Source organism: Oreochromis aureus, linkage group 6 (genome assembly GCF_013358895.1).
Source record: "Oreochromis aureus strain Israel breed Guangdong linkage group 6, ZZ_aureus, whole genome shotgun sequence".
Lineage (NCBI taxonomy): Eukaryota > Metazoa > Chordata > Actinopteri > Cichliformes > Cichlidae > Oreochromis > Oreochromis aureus.
Window position 1 is genome coordinate 21,424,851 of NC_052947.1, and position 19,789 is coordinate 21,444,639.

The window sequence follows — 19,789 nt, forward strand, 5'->3', positions numbered from 1 at the left end:
CATAGCAGATTCATGGAGTAGTGTAAATCTTGCATGATTTACACTATTTCTTCACATCTGTACATTGAAATCAGCCACAAAAGGAAGAAAAAACACAGAGCAGTGTAATGCAGTACATGTTAGTTTGAATTCTGTGATAAGACCTGCACTTGGTTCTGTGATAGTGTTGGATTCTGTTCCAGTTTTACTTCAATCTACTTCAGTCTCTTATTTTTGAAGGTGAATGGGTGCAGAAAGACTGTTAACCAACACCCAGCACTTTTTCAGAAAGTTTTTTTTCACTGTTAAAATGGTGCAAATCTGACAAACGGCTTTGTTTACAGTTTCCTGTTTGTGATAAGATAAACAATCGGAGGGATGTCTACATTAATCTCAACGATTTAAGCTTTCTCAGTCTTAAAAAATTAAACAATTGTTAGAGATCAGAGTAGTTTACTTGTAGTTGCCAAGCTGAAATATGGAAAAACTCTGCTTCAAAAGAAATTGGTTTACTTGAAAGTTGAAGCGTTATTTGTACGTTCAGCTCCTGCAAAGTGAAAACTTTGCAACACTGCCTCTTTCTTATCTCCTTTTCTCCTGTTGTTGTACCAGATCTGGTCCTTCTATTTAACCTGGCATCAAAAGCAGCTTTATGGGATAGCATTGGCTGCCCATCATGCCGGTAGCCATACGTAAAAGAAGCTGGGAGGAGCATGTGACTCACCCGTCAGGATTACAGTACAGCTATGATGATCTGGATCTCGTCTGCTGTCATGGGGTCGAAGGCGATGGGCTATGGATGGGTTCTGCGGGTTCTAAACAAGGTAGACGGGCGAGGTGTTCCTCTATGCCAGAGGGATGCCACCAGCTGCCTATAGATGACCTTGCTCAGACTTGTGAAGGGGGAGCTTCTGCGATGAATGACGATACTGAACTGGAACACTTAAAACTAATGGAAAACAATGGAAAGGATTTGCAGGAGTCAGTGGATCGGTCTTATGAGTTGGTGGGTGCTGGCATACTCCCAAAAACTGACTCTGACTCACAGGATCTCCAAACCACAAACCCTGGGAATTTTGGAGAGTTTTGTAATTCAAACAGTGGTATGTCTAGTGCAAATATTTCTTGTGCAACTCATAGCAGTGATAAGACTGATAATAAAAGTGATTTGGGGACAGAAAGTTGCCAGAATCACAGCATGTGCGATGTCAGTGTCTTAAAAAGTGCACATATCTCTCACCAACAATACGTCTCTATCTCTCCCAACAATGTGCCTCCATTGTCCGAATGTGCTGGTGAGCAACCTGGCAAAGTTCCAAACCATCAGGATACAAAGGAGAGCCATACAGAGGGTTACAGCAGACCTCCTGAAATCAGTGGGGTCACAATAAACTGGTGCTCTGCCGGCGAACAGGAACCTCAAACCGACCTCCCAGATGTTGAGGACAGCAACACTGTCACCTCTGACCAGCCTGGTATGAATGCTCTGCAAAGCTCAGCAAATATGGAGGGTGGTGAAGCACTGTCGCTAATCAACAAAACTGTGGAATCATTAGTAGCAGATGGAGAATGTGGCAAAGGAATATCTGAGAGCCGGAGTGCATGTTCTGCTGACAAGCAAGATGGATTGAGTGACCTAGAAACTCTAAATGAAAATACAGGACTGAGCTGTCTCTCAAGAGTCACTATAGGAGAAGAGCGGGACCATGAAGACTGTGCTGGACCATTGGATAAGGATCATGGTTGGGAAATATCCAACCAGACATTGTTGGAGCAGCACAATGTTGAAATGTTAGCGGAGAGCAGGCCCCAGGGAGAGAAAAATGCACAAGCAGAAAGCAGCGAGAAAACAGGACCCGTCAGGCCTATTAAATCATCTGATGTTGGTGTCATAAATCAGTGCTGCTCTTTAATGGCAGACAGCAACGTGTCATCTAAACAAATTAATTCTGGACATGCAGGAGATGCCATTGGGACAAACACGACACAGTGTGCAGATAAGGATGTGAAAGGTTCAGTAAGTCAGTCACTGGGAAATACTGACCAAAGTTTAGTGCCTGTTAGTGAGGATCTCACCATTCCTCATCAGACAGAATATAGTTGTTCCAAACTGGACACTATACCAGAGATCAGCCCTGTGGAGGCAAAAGACAGCTCTCTACTTCATGCTCAAAAGAATAATGATGTTAACAGGACCCCAAATCCAACTGCTGAGCACTGCTGTTTGGATGATAAACACGAGGTTGCTGAACAAAACACGCAAAACCTGCCACCATGCTCTACAGAGGTCAACGAGGGACTCCATGGTAACCGAGCCTCAGGTCCTCACTTCAGTGAGTCACCTGCCTCTGAGGTGGCAGATGGTCACAGGGAACACCACCGGCCAGGAGCCACAATGGAGGAGTCAAGGGAAGACGTACGTTCAGTTATATACAACGATACACAAGACGGCAGTTTGGCTTTAGATGGAACATATGAGCATGCAGATCAGACAGAAGACAACGTGTTCAAAGTGCGGCTGAGAAAGGTAAGAATAAATATGATACGGAAGTGGAATGGATGTACAATTACTAGTTTACTACATGTATACTAGTTTAGATCAGTTTTGCAAGTTCTGTCTTTGTAATTCTGCGACTTGAATGCTTCTAATGAACAGACACTTACTGGGCACACATAATTTTGGTCCCACACTCTGGCAAGTGTCTCGGAAAACACTGACTTCACTCTCACATGCTTACAGATCTGTGAGGAGGCTGTGTGGAAGGGGGGTCTGTGAAATGTTGTACTTTTTCTCAACCGCTCATTGCAAAACAAGGTCCTATAAGGGCATGGAGACCATGAACGCAGAGGGGGCTGGAAGCTCAAAGTAATCTCTAGGGTGAAATGCTTAAACTGTTTTCTGTAGCAAATACTGTATCTTGTATTGTTTTCACACTGTTAGCAGCATGCTTATGTGGTACAAAAATATACCAAAAACCTTAGAAGCAGTTCGTGGATTTGGGATCAGTGAAGCAAAGCAACAATCAGACAATTGAAACTGTATTTACTATTTAGTTACTGTAGTTTCAGTCCTTTTAAAATAACAGTAAGAAGCCCATTAATTTCAACTCAGGGCCCATTAAGAAGGCATGTTGTTTGGACAAGAAACATATTGTTAAACATAAGTTGAATTCTTTTGTGACATTCAAGATCAAATTGATCACTCTCTTGTAAACAGTGACACATCTTGAGTTTGTTTTATTATAAAAACTTGTGGAACGCTTCAAATTCATATTAATTCACCTATTTTGCATTAATCAGAAGTATAAATATTTATAGTAACGCCATTTATAATAATGCCAAGGTAACTGCAAAGAGCTACACAGATATTTTCTGATAGAGACTCACTGATATGGGATTTTTAAGGCTCATACCAGTGTTTGGTGATTTAAATATCTGATATGTCAGCTGATATTTATTCTTTGAGAGCTACAAAACATAAATAGATTCCCTAACACTTGTTGTGTGTAGTTATTGATGAGTCCCTACTAAGATAATATGACAGTTTTGCCGTCACAAGTTGTGGATTATTCGCTCACTCTTGGCTTTGCTCTGATCCACTGGCTGTTGTGTTTGTGATGTCCCAAATACATGTTGCCAAAAGTGAAGTTAAGAGTGGTGGGCTAACTTTGCTACATTATAACCCATAACATGGTTAAAGAGTATTTCTCCTAAATCTTCTTTACTTTTTACATGTATCGCCTGTTATAAATGTTGAAATGGATGTATTGTCAAATAGCCAATATTAGCTGGTATTGGCATGGCTGATATATTGGTTGGGTTCTATTTTTTAAAATATCATATTGTCAGGAATTATAATTTCTCATATGATGACGTAAGTTATGTTATTACAACTCATTTATTATTTGTTTAAACAAAAGGAGTCCATGTGCAACTGTGCAGTGTATGGTTAACTATAACTTGTTGGCCATAGATTATGTAATGTGCAAATAGACTGTAGTGCTGATTATTGTACTATTGTTTGGTCATATTCACTTGTTTTTTATATAAATCTATTGACGTGTGCCGCCATGACCCTAATAATATACCACAACCCCTTCCTAATAGTAGAATAAAATGCAGGCATACAATAAAAAAATATTTGGCTTTTAGTCTAGAATAGAAACCCTAAAATCAGCTGGTGCTGAGTGGTTTATTTGTCATATATTGACACTCTGGTTATAGCTGTGTTCCTGAAAAGCCTATGGGTTGTGTAATCCTAAAGATTATCATAGCATTATTTCCACATAAATTTTTTAGAAACTTTGGAGCCACTTTTAGCCATGACTAATGTTGAAGTCAATCCACCGACTGCCAAAAACAATAGGTCATACTCCAACAGGGAGACATGGAAAACCAGTGCCACATTTTCCCCTGGCTCTAATTTCAAACTTGGGATGACTTTAAATACCCCTCAAAAAAAGCAGGATTTTGGAACTTGAAAAGAGGAGTTAAGCCAGTGGAAGAAGCCAAGACAATTCATCTACCATATGGTAATGGCTTGCCTCATCTTTGACAGCAGCATGATTTGTATGTCCAGTTTAGCACGGGGAATGTGCCATATAGAAGACCATGCTGATAAAATATCAATTAAAAATGTGCACTTTAATCCCACAGGACATAAAAAATGGGAGAAGTGTTTTCAATATCACAAAGAGAATTACTGAGCTTATGTTAGTTTCTTTAGTGGATAATGACAGAAGCAGCCTGGAATGATCTCTGACAAGATATTGTACTGACTGATGATTGCATCCCCCAGTAGACCAAGTTTTTGTTACAGATTCAACTTGTAAAACGAACCCATCTGGTTTGCATAATGGCTTGAGATTAAGCTGATATTGGGCTTTGTTACTGTGTTTATTTGTTTTAGCAACAAGGCCTTATCCTGACCCCAAGGCTAAACTGGCTCAACAGTCAGCAGACAACTTGGCAGCATCACCCTCAGTGCTCTCTCTTTTCCTTTTTGGCCTCTTTGTCTGTATTAATTAAGAGAGCCCACTCAATACAGAGGTCTGAGAAATGGGATACAGACTGGCTGTAAGACAGGCGGCTGGGGGGGGGGGGTCTTAAAAAAAAAACAAGTTAAGGGGAAAGAGGGATCTAAGAGTTCAAACAGTGTGGGAAACATCTCCCATCTCAAAAAAACAGGAAGTTAAGTGGAATGTGACAGAAACCTCAAAAATGGGAAAGAGAAAAGAAACCTTCTGAGAACACCCAAACCACCAGAATGCCCCTAAAAACTTTGCCTCCGAGGCAACTGAAGTTTACGCTTGCACTTGTTTTTCACTCTGCTGTTTTGTGGTTGTTTTTGCCATCCCGAGCCAGATGCTTTTGTTCATTCAGCGAGGCCTCGTAAAGATGTCATTGTTTTACCATGGTACAATGTTTCATTGTGATACTTTGCCAAGAAGATGGGACCGTAGCGCTGCGCGCTGTGCGCTGCGCTCTGCGCTCTGCGCTCTGCCACGAGCTGCGCTCTGCCACGAGCTAGAAATGTCAGTGAATGCATCAGTGTGAGGCGCATTTCCCCGACACACATGGCATGTCTATTTGCACTCTCAGCAAACCAATAGGATCTGACTTTGACAGCCTAATTGGGCACTAACTGGAAAATAAATGTAGCAGCAGTCATAAGACATTATTAGGGTTGGAGCTGGAAGCCAGGCGCAGGGATGAGGCTACCTTTAGTATGCTGACTCTATTAGCACATTTTTGATTAAGCCATGCTGGACATTTCAGTAGGCACATTTATGATCTGTAAAAAGTGCATAACCTAAAGATTCCTCTTCAAGGTATTGCATGTAGAGACAAACCAGGCTTGAAAGCCAGCCTCACATCCACTTGTTTTTGTAGCTTTGCGTAAGCATAGAGTCACAGTGGCTGTGTGTGTGCCGTGAGCTCACTCTCATTAAGAGTTTAACAGCATCTGTTAGCGGGGATTGTAACAAGGTTTGTTTGCGGGTAATGGGCCAGCCATGAAATTTCCTCGGGTTCTTCTCAAGGGTGAAGCTCAGACAGGGAGCCACACCCGGTGCCAAGATAAGACAGGCAGAGGGAAATGAAAACATACTGCTTTAAGCAGCGAAGAAAAGGATATTACACGTTTTACTCCTGCTCAAATTGCATGAAAACAACATAGGGCTTAAGGTTAGCAGAGGACAGAGTGGTAGGTGGAGTGTGATGCAATGCTGGGTTGTAGCATGATGCTCAGCTTGTCTTGCACGAGTCAGACCACCTGAGGTCAGTATGAGACTTGTTATTGCAGCCCTAAGATGGCTAAATTAGCACAGCAGATTAAAGGGCAAATAAGTGGAGTGTTAAAGTAATGACAGAGGCGAAACAAAAGAGACAGCCATTAAACGGCCAAGATGTGTAAATCAGAGCTATTTTAATCGCATGAAATAGAAGGATGCTGAGGAACACAGAGGAACAAAAGAACAAAGGAACAATTAGATGTATTTTGTACTTGAAATCATGCTTAAAAGTTATAAGCTTTTTAAAACAAAGTCACTGACACTGTGAATAGTTCTGATCTCACAGTATAGTATTGACTTTTGGCTTTTCCGGTCACATTTCTAATCACATTTCACATATATATTTCATATTTCTGCTCTCTTCCTCATCATCTGGTCACAGATAACAGATGACACTGGAGAAAAAAGTTTCCTTAGAGAAGTGGAACATATTGATTTCGGAACAATTAATGCTGGTCTTACTAGTTTTGTGAGCTTGACTGTTTTTTCTCCATTGATCTGTCTCAGCGCGGGCATGCTCGCTTGGACTCGATGGTGCTGCTGCTGATGAAGCTGGACCAGCTAGATCAGGAAATTGAGAATGCCCTTAGTGCTACTTCCTCCATGGACAGCACAGCCACCTTCCATCGACGGCATCACCCGGTACCCGCACAACTGAGTTATCTAGCTGGATGTGACAGCAGTTTTTTCTATATTTGAAACTGTGCAGCAGTTCGGCGTTCTCAGTGAACTATATTGTTTGTTTTTTTACTTGTGCAGGAGTTTGATTTAGGATCCTCTTCAGCATCTTCTTCGTCACAACCACCCACACATCAACATGCTGCTGTTGTTGCTACTGCTGCTGCTTTGTCTTCAGGATCTGCACAAGCCCTTGGAGCAAAGCCTAAGAGTGGGGTAAGTCAGCGCCCGAATGTATATAGAAATCATAACAAGGTTCCAGATTGCAACTGACTGATCACATTTTCTGGCAAAATGTCACTGACATGACTAAAACATATGGGCAGTTAAAATATGAAAATATTTTTGAAAATGACTAAAAAGCCAGAAAATAGAATAGAAAAAAATAGCAAAAAACCCCCCAAAAAACTGACATTAACATTTAAACTTAAAAATCAGTGACAATAAAACACCTCATTTTTCAAGGTGAAAGATCAAATAATTGGAGATTATGTATCGGAATTTCAGGAGCGGGACCACGCCTTCAAACACGCTCCTTCCGGTTGTCATCTATATATGTCCCCCCAGTTCTGCAAACTGTTCATTCTCGTTTACGTGCTCCACCCTCCCTCCCTCCTTGTTCTCAATTCTTTAACTTCTTCACTCCTATTTAGTACATGGGGATCTGCCAGGCCCGGGAGCCGTCGCCAGTCCCCTTCGAGGCCTTCCCCAAACCGCAGCTCAATTCATGTCCAAGCATTCACCTTTACCTACTAAAATGCTGTCAAACCTAAAATGAAGACGTGGGCCCAGCTCAATTAATGTTTGAAGGGAGCTTTTTCTTTGATGGCATGGTGGAGAAACCCCCAATGCAAGTATTTGGCAAAGAGGAAGGATCTTGTGTTATTTTTTTGCTCAGGGGTGAAGACTTGGGTTTTTTTTTTGCTTCCATTGAGATGTATGATGAGATAGTGGACCGAAGACAGGAAGGCTTGCAAAGAGAGGAAGGGATGACACACAGTAAATGTCCCCGGGGCATATTTGAACCTGGACCTCTGGAATAGCCTTACAGTATATTGGTCACCCGCTTCATCCGGTGAACACCCAGAAAGGCTCTACGTTTTAACATTTAGCCAAAAAAAGTAAAGGTTACCAAACTGAATCCACTTACCATCTTTCAAATCAAGTGCCTGGAGGTTCTTTGAGAAATACTGAGTTGAACACTCAGGCTCCCAGTTCACACACACCAAGTGTACAACTTCTTCCTCTGACTCTATATCTCCATTTAATATCTATAGGCCGTCCAACAAAACCTTAAGAAATTAGTCTGGGTGAGACTTGCACAGAAACTAGACCTGTGCCACATTTTGTCTCCATTCAGAGGTCCACTTCTATTGTGTTATTCTAGAAAAATACATTCAATATTTTTTGATGAACAGCTGTAAAAAAGAGACATGTCTTCCTATTCTGTGGCTTCCACTGGTTTTCCTTCACTTGTTTTCTGCCACCAGAATGATGTAACTATGACCTCCACTCCAAATTGGTCCATCATCTTACTGAGTAAACAGATTTAGGTCCCCACAACATTAGTAATATCTGGACCACACAGACACACATACTCAATCTTCCAATTGTAGGAATGTCCCTCAGCTCTTAGGGCTTACCAAAGCAGACGTTAAAACTCTATAATTAGCTGGTTCCAAAGATCTAGATCCCTTCACCCCATCAGAAGGGTCAGAAGGGGGGTCTGGGAGGTGAAAAGCCAGGGCAAGAGGGAGCAGTGGGGGACACGCTTCGAGTGAGACGTGTGTCTAAAACCCTTGCATGCTCACTTAATGATTTTGTCAGCCTTGCTTAGCCATTGCCTAGTTCAAGCAACCCTTTCTATGTCAAAACTGGTTAAAAGGACATAGAACATAACTTTGTAACCTTTCAGGAGTGTCTGAGTTACTTTGAAAACAAAAATTATTAATTTCACAATTTATCTGTTGCAATGCCACAGTCGACATTGCTGTGTGCTGTTTATCTTCTCTGCCGTCAAAAACATAAGAACAGTTCTTGGTTCATTTAAAGGGTACAGATCAACATCCTCAGTGATGTGTGATTTATTTTGTCTGTAGCCAGCAGTTTCCACAACCTCCATTCCTACAGTAACCCAAGGTAACTCACTAGGCTTGGGTAAACACAGCTTTCACTGTGCCTAATAGAAGGCCTTTTACAGTGGTGGCCCTGTGGAGCGATTGATTGAGGCCAAAGAGATGAAGACTTGGTGAAGGGGATCTCAGTAGTTCATAGTTGCAGGGGTCCTTTCAGACATAAAATGTTGTGACACCCACTTAATCTTTTTACCTACACAATACAAATCCACTGGCCTTTTCTAAAGGAAAACAGGAAAGGCAATCTGGCAACCCATTGGCTATTTCTGGTGGGTTTAGCCTCTGGAGAGGAACCCCTGTTCTGATATAGCCAGCAGATATCTGGGTCAAGACTGTTTCATTGTTTTTATTTATTTTAAATGCTTGAGTTCAATTTAGATTCATTTTTTTAACACTGACAGGTGGTTGGTACTTGTCAGGTCCGTAAACATTATCAAAAATGAACAAAGCTTCTGGGTGGAAAAATGAAGCAGTAAAGAAAAGGGTTAAACCTGCATTCTATCTCAGGGCCACCAGATGGTGATGGCTGTGGCTGCAAAAAGACTTCTAGTATTATAGCAGTGTATAGCTAAACGGAGTTCTGATTTGACCTCTGTGAACACTTTTCTGTTGAGTTCATGGCCTTAGACAATCAATTTGAGTCTTACTAAATACACAATAAAGCCTGTTTTGTAAATCTCGGTTACAATATTTTTTAAAACTCTTTAGCTAACAACTTTGGCTAACGACTTGTGATCGATAAGTCATTAGCCAAAGAGTTTTCACAATAAGACCTGTCACTCCTCATCACAACTCTTTTTTTGCAACCACAGTGGTGGCAGTGGTTCAAATCGGGACTTCACAAACCAACGAGCGACATAATGGTAGCTACACCCATCTTTTGAACTGTCTAACAACAATTACAAACACCTGACACAAACATAAGTTACATTGACATCTCAGATGAATAAACAGGTGCACCAAACCCTCACAGGGCTGCTGGTTCTAATAAGTAATGTAATCAAACCAACAACGACCTAAACTAAAGGCATTTCTGCATATTTTTATTTTGGTTTTGGTTAGATTGGTAAGTACGAAAGACTGTAGATTCAGTCTATTTTTGTTTTGTTTCCAAAGCCTAGTTTCTTTTAATTTTATTTAGCAAAACCGGTTTTAATTGTGGGGTAGCACGGCAGCACGGTGGTTAGCAATGTTACCTTACAGCAAGTTTGAATCCCCCACCCGGCTGGGGTCTCTCTGTGTGGAGTTTGCATGTTCTCCCCATGTTTGCTTTGGTTCTCCCCGGTACTTCAGCTTCCTCCCATAGTCCAAAGGCATGAAGGTAATATGGTTAGGTTAACTGATGATTCCAAATTGCCCATAGGTATGAATGTGAGTGCGAATGGTTGCCCATCTCTCTGTGTTAGACCTAGCCTTTCGCCCTATGGTAGCAAGGATAAGCTCCAGCCTCCCGACAACCCTGATAAGGATAAGTGGAAGAGGATGGCTGGATGGATGGATGGATGGATGGATGGATGGATGGATGGATGGATGGATGGATGGATGGATTGTTTTAATTGTTACCTTAGCATTAGTTACATATAATAACTTTGGTTAACTGTTAGTTTTTTTGCACTTTAGCAGATGTTACTTTTTCACTCTTTACCAGGACATGCAACCAGTCTTTTCTCTAATGTGAATTCAGACTGCAAAACAACTTTCTAGTATCAACAATCTTGTCACTTACCTGCAGACATGAACACACACGCAACTCTAAATAGAGATTACAGGAAAGGCAGTATGAGGCAACTGTCTAAACTTTATTTTTCTTTTGTGTGGGTGTAATCTAAGGTTATAATAGGAAATAACTTAATCCTAATTCCTAGTATTAACTTTTATTCTATACTAATGACAGCTTTTATAGATCGTACATGTGTTGACTGACTTGCCATAAGTGCTTATAGTACAACAAATGCATCATCACAAAAGGCATCTAAATCATAATCAGGTTTAATCACCACCCCTCTGACACACTGTCGCCAATAGCTAAGCATTATAATAGAATAATAGGATTTATTGAAAAGCCTCTGAATTATATGAAATTAGGAGGCACCTGTACTTTAGTTGCCCCATACACAGTAAATTGACATATCCAAACAATCAGGTCATACCCATAAAACAAACCTTGTATTGTCTCACTACCAAAATGTTGAAACAACCAAAATCCCAGATAGCCTGATGTAAAATTAAAAGGGGGAAAAAAAAACCCTATTAGGAAATCTCTCGCCCTTTTCTGCATCGCTTTTTCATCAACATTTGTACATGTTGCCGTGAGCATCTCTTGACATCAGTCGGGAAGGTATTTGCAAGTTTACACAGGACAGAGCAAACAACATATCTCTTTAGCCAACCGGGGGTGAGTGCGGCCCGTCTGAAGGTAAAACGCTACCATACACGCTTCTGTAATTTACGAGAGAGAGGAGCCAAGCTGAAGCAATTAGAGCACAGTCTGGACTGTCTGAGAAAGTAAAATATGGGCATAGTCGATTTGAAATAACTGTTTAACTGCAGTTCTAATTCTCTCTGAATTCTCTATGATTCCCACATGTACATCAAAGCATCGAGAAAGCTGTTGTGAAAAACAGTGACACTCTCATCGCTGACATGCATGCGTTTCTGTGTGTGTATGCTTGCGGAGGACGTGCTAAAAGTAAAGTGTTTATCATTTTTGCATTAACATTCCTTCCATTTCTTCAGCTGGATTATGCAAGATGTGTCTGGTGTTTGTGCTGACACTATCCCCATGACACCTCCTAAAACACAGTGCAACACTCGGGTGTAAACACACCGCATATACTGAAGCTCTGTCTCATGCCGTCCCGAGCTTTACGTAACCACACTAAAGGTGATATGTGGCTGTATCTGTTTGTGATGAGTGGACATTCAGTATCATTCCTTCGCTGCTGCAGATAAGGTATTGGGTTCATGTGAATGCATTCTTGGCTCCTTGCAAGCTTAGCCGGTGGGTATTGTTAGCCTCCAGCAGGTGGCTGTTATTCTTGCATAGAATGTGAGCCGAACATTTAGCGGATGTTGTGCTGCAGCAGGTGTTTGTTCTTATGCTGGAACTGCTATTCTTTACTCTGAGTGTTTTTGTTGGCAGGTTTATATTACTTGCTTAGTGTGGCAGGTGTCTTGAACTGTTGGTTAACTTGGATTATTGTGTTGCAACAGGTGGGTTTTATTTGGTTTAGCCTGGTGTGTACACTGATTCGGATGTATATTGTATTCATGGCTGAAAATAATGATTTTTTTTGGTTTGATGATTATTCGCGGATTACTTTTCGAGTTAGTGGTTTCATCAACTGTTTTCCTAAAAGTCACAAAAGCATCTTTACATACCTTTTACAAAAAAAATGCATTCAGTTTGCATTATAAAGCACCAGAACAGTAAAAAGTATAAAATCTTTCATGCTTGACCATCTTAAACCAGTAAACTGGTGTAATAATCTTAAACTAATATAACCCTAGTATAAAAATGAGTATTTATTTGTCCAAAATTTGAATAGATAAGCACAATGTAGTGACATTACTGCACCATCCGCAGTCCAAGCGGTATTTGTTATGCAACTCTATTTTTAGGGCTCTGCCGCTGCAGAGGATGTGCCAAGTCACAGAGGCGGGCGGAGCCTGCTGACCCTTATCCACCTTCCTTTAAATGTTACAGTCGGAAACAACATATCAGTCACCTTGGGCACCGACAGTTCCCAAGGCATGTAACACAGAAGCTGCTGAACCAATCGCATAACTGCCTGTTAAATTTAGCACAGGGGTGTTTCACATGTCATGCACATGATGACAGGGAAGGTGCTGGCGGGCACCACCTCTCATCCTCTCATGCGTCTTCGGTGAACATTCCATGGAGCGGTGACCTTTGACCGTATGTTTGGATCTGTATTCTGTCTCCATAGCAACAGTATTCAATTTTACCTCTGGTTTCCCTGCCAGTGAATTTAGAAAGTAAAAGTTTCCATATCTGGGTTTATGGGATTGTTTTGTTTTTTTCTGGGAGGGATGATTGATTGAGAGATATTTCTATTTCAGAATGACGGAAAGACTCTACTCCCTGTCAGTAGGTTATGTATGAACATGGCTCTTTATCTGTCTGGTGGACAATAGAAATGCTGTGGTTTGCGTGCTAAGGTCACTGGCAGATCTCTGCTCTGTCCTTCCTCCATGTTCCGGTTTGGCAGCCTCGCAGTCCCCAAACATCCTACATCTAGACCACACCTTCTCCGCATCCCAGGCAGATAAAAGTCTGAGTATTTTGCTACTTTCACTGCCTTTTATTTATCTTTACATTTACTCCCACTCTCTCCCACTCCTGTCTGTGGTCAATAGTCGACACAATGGGCAACAGGCGTAATTATGTTTGCCTACATTCCACCCACGTATTGGCTTAAAGGCTGTAGTAGGCCATAATGAGTCAGGGAGCTATGAAACCAGCCACCATTCAGTCTGTCAAGGGCTGCTAGCAGTGGCTCTGGTCATGGCCATGCTAGCAGCTTTGTGTAGTGTCATTGTCCCCAAGGTCACTTCTCTGCTGAGCACAGCTGTAACAAGGAGACAAACACGGACCTGCTGTGGTTTCCAAAAAGAGGGTAAGAAAAAAGAAAAGGCTTATGTTTGGAACAGGATGTGGAAAATGAATTTCTCCTCATGCCCCATAAGGAAATTCCTGTTGAATCAGGGCTAAAGGCAGTGCATAAAGTACTCCAAGAGAATTGATTCACAGCGCCCAATAAATGTATTAGACTACCTGTCACAAAAACAAGAAAACAACTGTCGAAAACATATTTAAAACTAATAAAAATATATCGTTATTTATCATTTATCAATCGAAACTCATTTATATCCAAATTTGAGCCAGCACCTTGGACTCAGTAAGAAATGAATCATGCATAACATTCAACCACTAAAATTCTATTTTTAAGTAAATAACTGTAATTTGGCATTGTAAACAAAATATATTAACTGTGCTTAACTATTTTTCTCTGCTCTTTTGTAAAATGGGGCAGCACGGTGGCGTGGTGATTAGCATTGTTGCCTCACAGCAAGAAGGTCCTGAGTTTGACCACAAACTGGCAAGGGGCCTTTCATTAATTGTCTAGACAATTAATGTGCAATCTAAACTACTTCAATATAAATGGTTAACAAGAAAATATATTACTCTGTCAAAATTGCATAATTTTAATCCAAACATCCCAGACACCTGTATTAAGTGTGGAGTGGACAGGGGCTCTTTGTTTCACTGTATATGGGAGTGTCCACATGTGAAAGTCTTTTGGGAAAAGGTAATCAATCTGTTAAGCCAAATCATTAGTGATGTGATTCCACTTGATCCCAAAATATGTATTTTAAATATATACCCGAATAATTTTGTACCTGCTGCAAACATTAGAGCTCTGTTAACGATTGGACTTTTGGAAGTCAAGCAATGTATTGCTATGTGTTGGAAAAAACAAAAAATATGTGGACTATCTCAGTGGCTTAATGGACTGACATCTATACTAACTCTGGAGAGAATAACTTATGCATCAAGAAATAAACTGGACAAGTTTTGGGCTATATGGTTAAAATTCTGCCACTTTTTGGAGAACTGTAACGTATACACCGTGGACTTGACGGCTTGAAGTGCTAACTTGATTTGTCTGTCTGCCCTCCCCCCTCCCCTCCTGTTATGGTTTGCTTTCTTTTTGTCTCTATTATTATGTTGTTGTTCTTTTTTGTGTGTCATTATTTTATTTTATGTCCACGGTGTATTATGTAAAACTTGTTAAAACCAATAAATAAATGTGTGCCTTTCAGTGAGGAGTCTGCATGTTCTCCCCGTGTTTGCATGGGCTCTCTCTGGTAAACACTCTGGCTTCCTCCCGCAGTCCAAAGACATGCAGTTACGGAGGTTAGGTCACTTGATAATACTAAATTGCCAATAGGTGTGAATGTGAGTGCGAATGGTTGTCTTTCTCTATGTGTTAGCCCTGCAAGAGACTGGCAACCTGTCCAGGGTGGACCCTGCCTCTTGCCCTATGGTAGCTGGGATAGGCTCCAGCCCTCCCCCCTATTCAACAACAATAATGATATTTTAGTATTAAAAATATCATTTTGATTAAAGCGCTTATGCAAACTAAAGGATTGATCCTTACAGAAACATAAGTGCTTTCTATCCAGTGTTCACCATCCATCAGAAAGCAAATTGGGGTTAGGATCTTACCCAAGGACATTTAGCATGCAGACTGAAGTAGCCAGGCATCAAACTACCAACCTTCTGATTAGTAGATGACCCGCTCTACCTCCTGAGCTGCAGCCACCCCATAGTATACATCATTAATATTGTCACAAGTTAAACTCTAAAAGAAAGCACAGCACATGGTGTACTTTAGAGTTATTGGCGTTGTCCACATGCATGAGCCTGACTCAGTGCTCATGCTGAACATTTTGTCAGAGTTTATTTGATGTGCTTAGCGTTTTAACAGAAGGAGTGCTCTGTTTCAGCAGTGTTATGAATGTCAAATATCACATGATTCTTAGTGTTTACACCCTCAGCTCAACGGCAACTCTCTGGTTTTATGAAAACATGTCGTGGCACCGCGCCCAAATCACACCAGCCCAATCATCAATGCGATTCACTGCCTCCATATGGATATCGCTGCCTTTTTTTTTTTACTTAAATGAATCATAGTTTTTAATCCAAAATTACATTAAAAAAACTTGCTTGACTGTTGGTATTTTGGCATGCACTGAGTCAGTGAATTGAAGCGTGAATCGATTACATAGAGGACACTGCAGAACGTGTAGCAAATACTTGCAAGATGATGGTACTTGTTGACACTAAATCATGAGGATGACTGTAAAATGCAGGCATCTGGAAACACCCCCTCCAATACACAGATAATGAAGTGCAGTAAATCACAGAACAAATAAACCACGTCTGAGGAACACATGAACCCACTGTAAAACCAGGTGCAATTTAAGATACACTCACTGGGGCGTGCGGTTTGAGGTTTTAATTGGGACATTTAAGTCAAGCGTGTGTTTGCATTTTTTTGTTTTCCATCCGTCTTTGCCTTGAAGTTAGATTACCTCAGTCAAGAGACACTTGAGCGTCTTGCTCAATTCTTCAACTTTCCTTAATGTCTTAAGGAAGGAATGCAGCCCACTGGTGTTTTGTGTTTATAGCTAGATGTGCTTGTGGCATTTGAATTTGTACAGGTGAAGAGTTTACGGTTAGGTCATGCAGGACGAGAGACTCGAGTGACCTGCTTTGACTGGATGTAGTCCCCTGAAAAGCGAATGCTTAAACCTAAAGTAGATGTTACAAAACCGTGACCCCCGCGAGTGAGTAGCTGTTTTTGCCACAGCACAGGGCCACCATAATCTTGTGCAGAGGACATTCTAATCCCCCTTGTTAACCCATTCTCAGCTTTCTCCTGAAAAATGTCAGCACCTAATCCTGCGGGCAGCATTGTTGTTGCAGTTGGGATCTTAGCTTATCCCTATTAACTCTGGTCCATAACCCACAAATGTGACCTGGTGAGCAGAAGCAGGTGACACATTTAGTCCCCTAATGAGCGTAGTGAAACTGGAGAAATGTAAAACTAAAATTATAAAACTACTTTGTGTGGATTAATCAGTGGTTTCCGAACTTTTTATCCCACTTTTTTCATATTGCCCTCTGTGGAGCTACTTTAGAGTACAATCCAAAAAGCAGAGTGATTAATTAGTTTTAGATATGATTGTGCGTATGCCTCGATCTGGCGCCAACTATTCTGTTTTGAAAGAACCAAAAAAAGGAGGGAAAAGAGCTGCATTAGTATATGCTCTGCATGTTCAAACATATGCCTAAGGCGTGGTTATTTGTTCTACTTGTCAAAACATATACATTAGACTGCCTGCTTTCGTAGGACGTAATCTGTTTCTTTTTGCTTAAATTAAAACGTATTTCTCACTTTGCACATTTTCAGTTTCGAGTCTTTTTGCACCTGCTTGCTCTGGTTCTGCTGCTTTCATTAGGCTTGGTCATACAGCAAGCATGAAAAGGACTATTGTCCTATAAGATGCATAAAGTGGTTTCCTTAATGCTTTACTCATATGAGGTAAAGCAACTGCATTATCCAAAGAGAGAAAGATAAAAACCCAAGCCAAGATCTTTTGGTCAGAACCACTTTAAATGATTCATAATTGTCTTTAGGAAGAAGTGGGCTGTATGCAGTCTTGTTTTTTCTTAATATTTCCAATCAGAGTGACAAGATGAGCCCACCTGAAAGCAGTAATTTGAAATGCGGAGTTTGGAAATGATGAGTACATTTTCCTTTTGGGAGAAAAACCGTCCTGGTCGGACAAGTGAAGAGTTATTGTCTTGTATGGTGATGGATTCCAAGGGCCACTGAACAGTTCACAGTTTACGCTCCACCACTAAATCCTTCCACAACAGCGCCTGAAACCAGAAGTCCGTTGCTTTGACTTACGTGTGTAAACAGAGTCAGATGTATGAGGGTGTCTGCGTTTGTGCACATCTCACCCTCTCTTACTGCCTTTCAGTGGACATCAGCACATACAGAACATAACTCATGACTCAAGGTTGGGCGAGGGAACAAGGTCTCAGTTGGCAGTCTCATGCATGTGTGTGAATGTGAGCAAGTGCACAGGTTGTATGGTGAAATCATTAACCTCGTCACACAGCTAAAGACTGAAAGTGCACCCATTCGTGCTGTAGGTTTTACTTGAGCTTTTTACCGCATTAAAAGATCACAATAAAGGTCGCAGACATTTTCAGGCATCACCTCGTTTTGCGAGGTCACTGTTAAATCCAACATCTGGACGCTACTATACCTTTTCTGCAGGAAATGTTCCAATGGATCATTAAACCAAGTCACTGCATCACTTCCTGTTGACACATTCTAAGTGTGACATATGGAGACTATTAAAATGAGGGAAGGGGATGCAGGGGAGAAAGGAGAAAATGTGTGGGGTGGATAACTGTGTGCGTGTGTGTGGGAGGGGGGCTTTTCTGGAAAGGAGAAGGTTAAATGAAATTGTTTCCCACGTTTCCCTGCACACATGGACTCTTGGGTTCTGAATAAATTCCTTTGTAAATGCAGGGCAAAAAGAGCACATGAATGCCAGTCAAAATACAGTGAGTTCCAGATAACATCTCCAGTGTTCCTAGGAAAGCATGCACACACAGTCAGATGAATTTCTCTTTCCTCTGTCAGACACACACCTTAAGCATCTAGTGCTGGAGACACAAGCTTACCTGGGCATAAGCCATCTGCACCGATTTAGCCAGTTGCGTTAAGTGGCTGAGAAAAAAGTTTGGGTTTGCCTGAGCCCCCTAATCCTTGGCCAGCACAAACCATGGGTGGTCACACACACTCACACACGCACACAAACACACACACATTCATACACACACTGCAGCTGCAGTGCTGGAGGGGGGTGGGGATGAGAGGTTGGCGGTGGGGTTGGAACAGGCCTGGTGGACTGCTTGGGTTTGTTGTGCAAGAGCCACATGCCAGTGGCTTGCTTAACAACTCTGACTACCTCACTCACACAGAAAGGCATGCCACACACAATGAGGGGCCATTACTGAGAGACAAAATAATATTTGTTACTAGGACTGGGTATTGAAAGTCCTTACTTGTTTGTCTATAAACTGTCATGTTTCCATAGTACAAGATAAATTAACCTTTTCAGTTACTCAAACCAGGCTTTGAACGTCTCTTCAGCAGGCAGCAGACCATCTGTGAGGAAGCACGGGTCACGCTTCAAAGTCTCTTTAAAGATAGCATTCCTTTTTCTCAAGTGGTCAGTCTGTTACACAAGTAACACATTATTTGACTCATCTGGCCATTTTTTTCCCTCGGAAATAGGTTGACAGGTGGTGTCTGATAATGATTAACACAGTGATTACTGGTTGTTCATTCATATGTCCTCTTGAAAAAATGGTGCATCTACTGCATCACGAATTGGCATCTTACTTTTCATACCTCTTCCCATTCACTTGTTTAGTTGTAAATTTTCTCTCATTGGCTGTTGTGGATGTCCCAGTGTAACTGCAGTTGTTACCATCTAAATTCTAACTCTTAAATATCAGACAAGCTATATATTATTGAGAAAGCTCCAATGAGTCTGCGAGCATTCCAGGAGGGTTAAGAGTGGTTTTGTAATCCCCTCTCATTACCAGAAAATCTGGGCAAGTACGGACCGACGTCCCAAACCAGATGAATGTCAGAAGCAGGGCTGATGTCACAATACCAGAAATGTAGTAGTTGGTAACAGCACCAAACCCATGTACTTACGTAAACTCCTGCATTAAAAAGTCATTTTTTATCACCGACATTGTGGTGGCAGAACATTTATTTAACAATGTAGGTTTGTAGTTAACACATTCACATAACATGTGAAGGTTCCCTGTTTCGAGTGAGAGAGGGTCGCCTCGGGAATGGCGTCTGGTGTTAAAAATCTGTCAAATCAAACCTGCGGGATTCATAGTGACCCCTGGTGAATAAATCCTCCCATATTTCCTTTATACAATAATGGTGCAGCAGAGCTAACATGCTCGCTCTCCGCTCCAGGTCATGAAGCTTTGTTGTCAGATGGAGACAATGTACAAAGTAAGTGCTAGAACCGGCCTTGGGCCACGCTTGCGTGTGCTGTTGTTTC

The 19,789-nt window shown here is 41.4% G+C and overlaps 1 protein-coding gene across 2 annotated transcripts in view; it reads left to right on the forward strand.

Annotated features, from left to right (window-relative positions):
- The window catches only part of dlc1 (DLC1 Rho GTPase activating protein), a 93,981-nt gene that overhangs the window by 10,692 nt on the left and 63,500 nt on the right, over positions 1-19,789 (forward strand). The window contains exons 2-4 of one of the 2 annotated variants that reach the window (XM_039613477.1): positions 592-2,506; positions 6,780-6,914; positions 7,032-7,166. In XM_039613477.1, the coding sequence (XP_039469411.1) occupies positions 656-2,506; positions 6,780-6,914; positions 7,032-7,166 (2,121 nt within the window). In that variant the 5' untranslated portion in view covers positions 592-655. The remainder of the gene's footprint in view (positions 1-591; positions 2,507-6,779; positions 6,915-7,031; positions 7,167-19,789) is intronic. The other variant, XM_031750966.2, reaches the window with a different exon arrangement.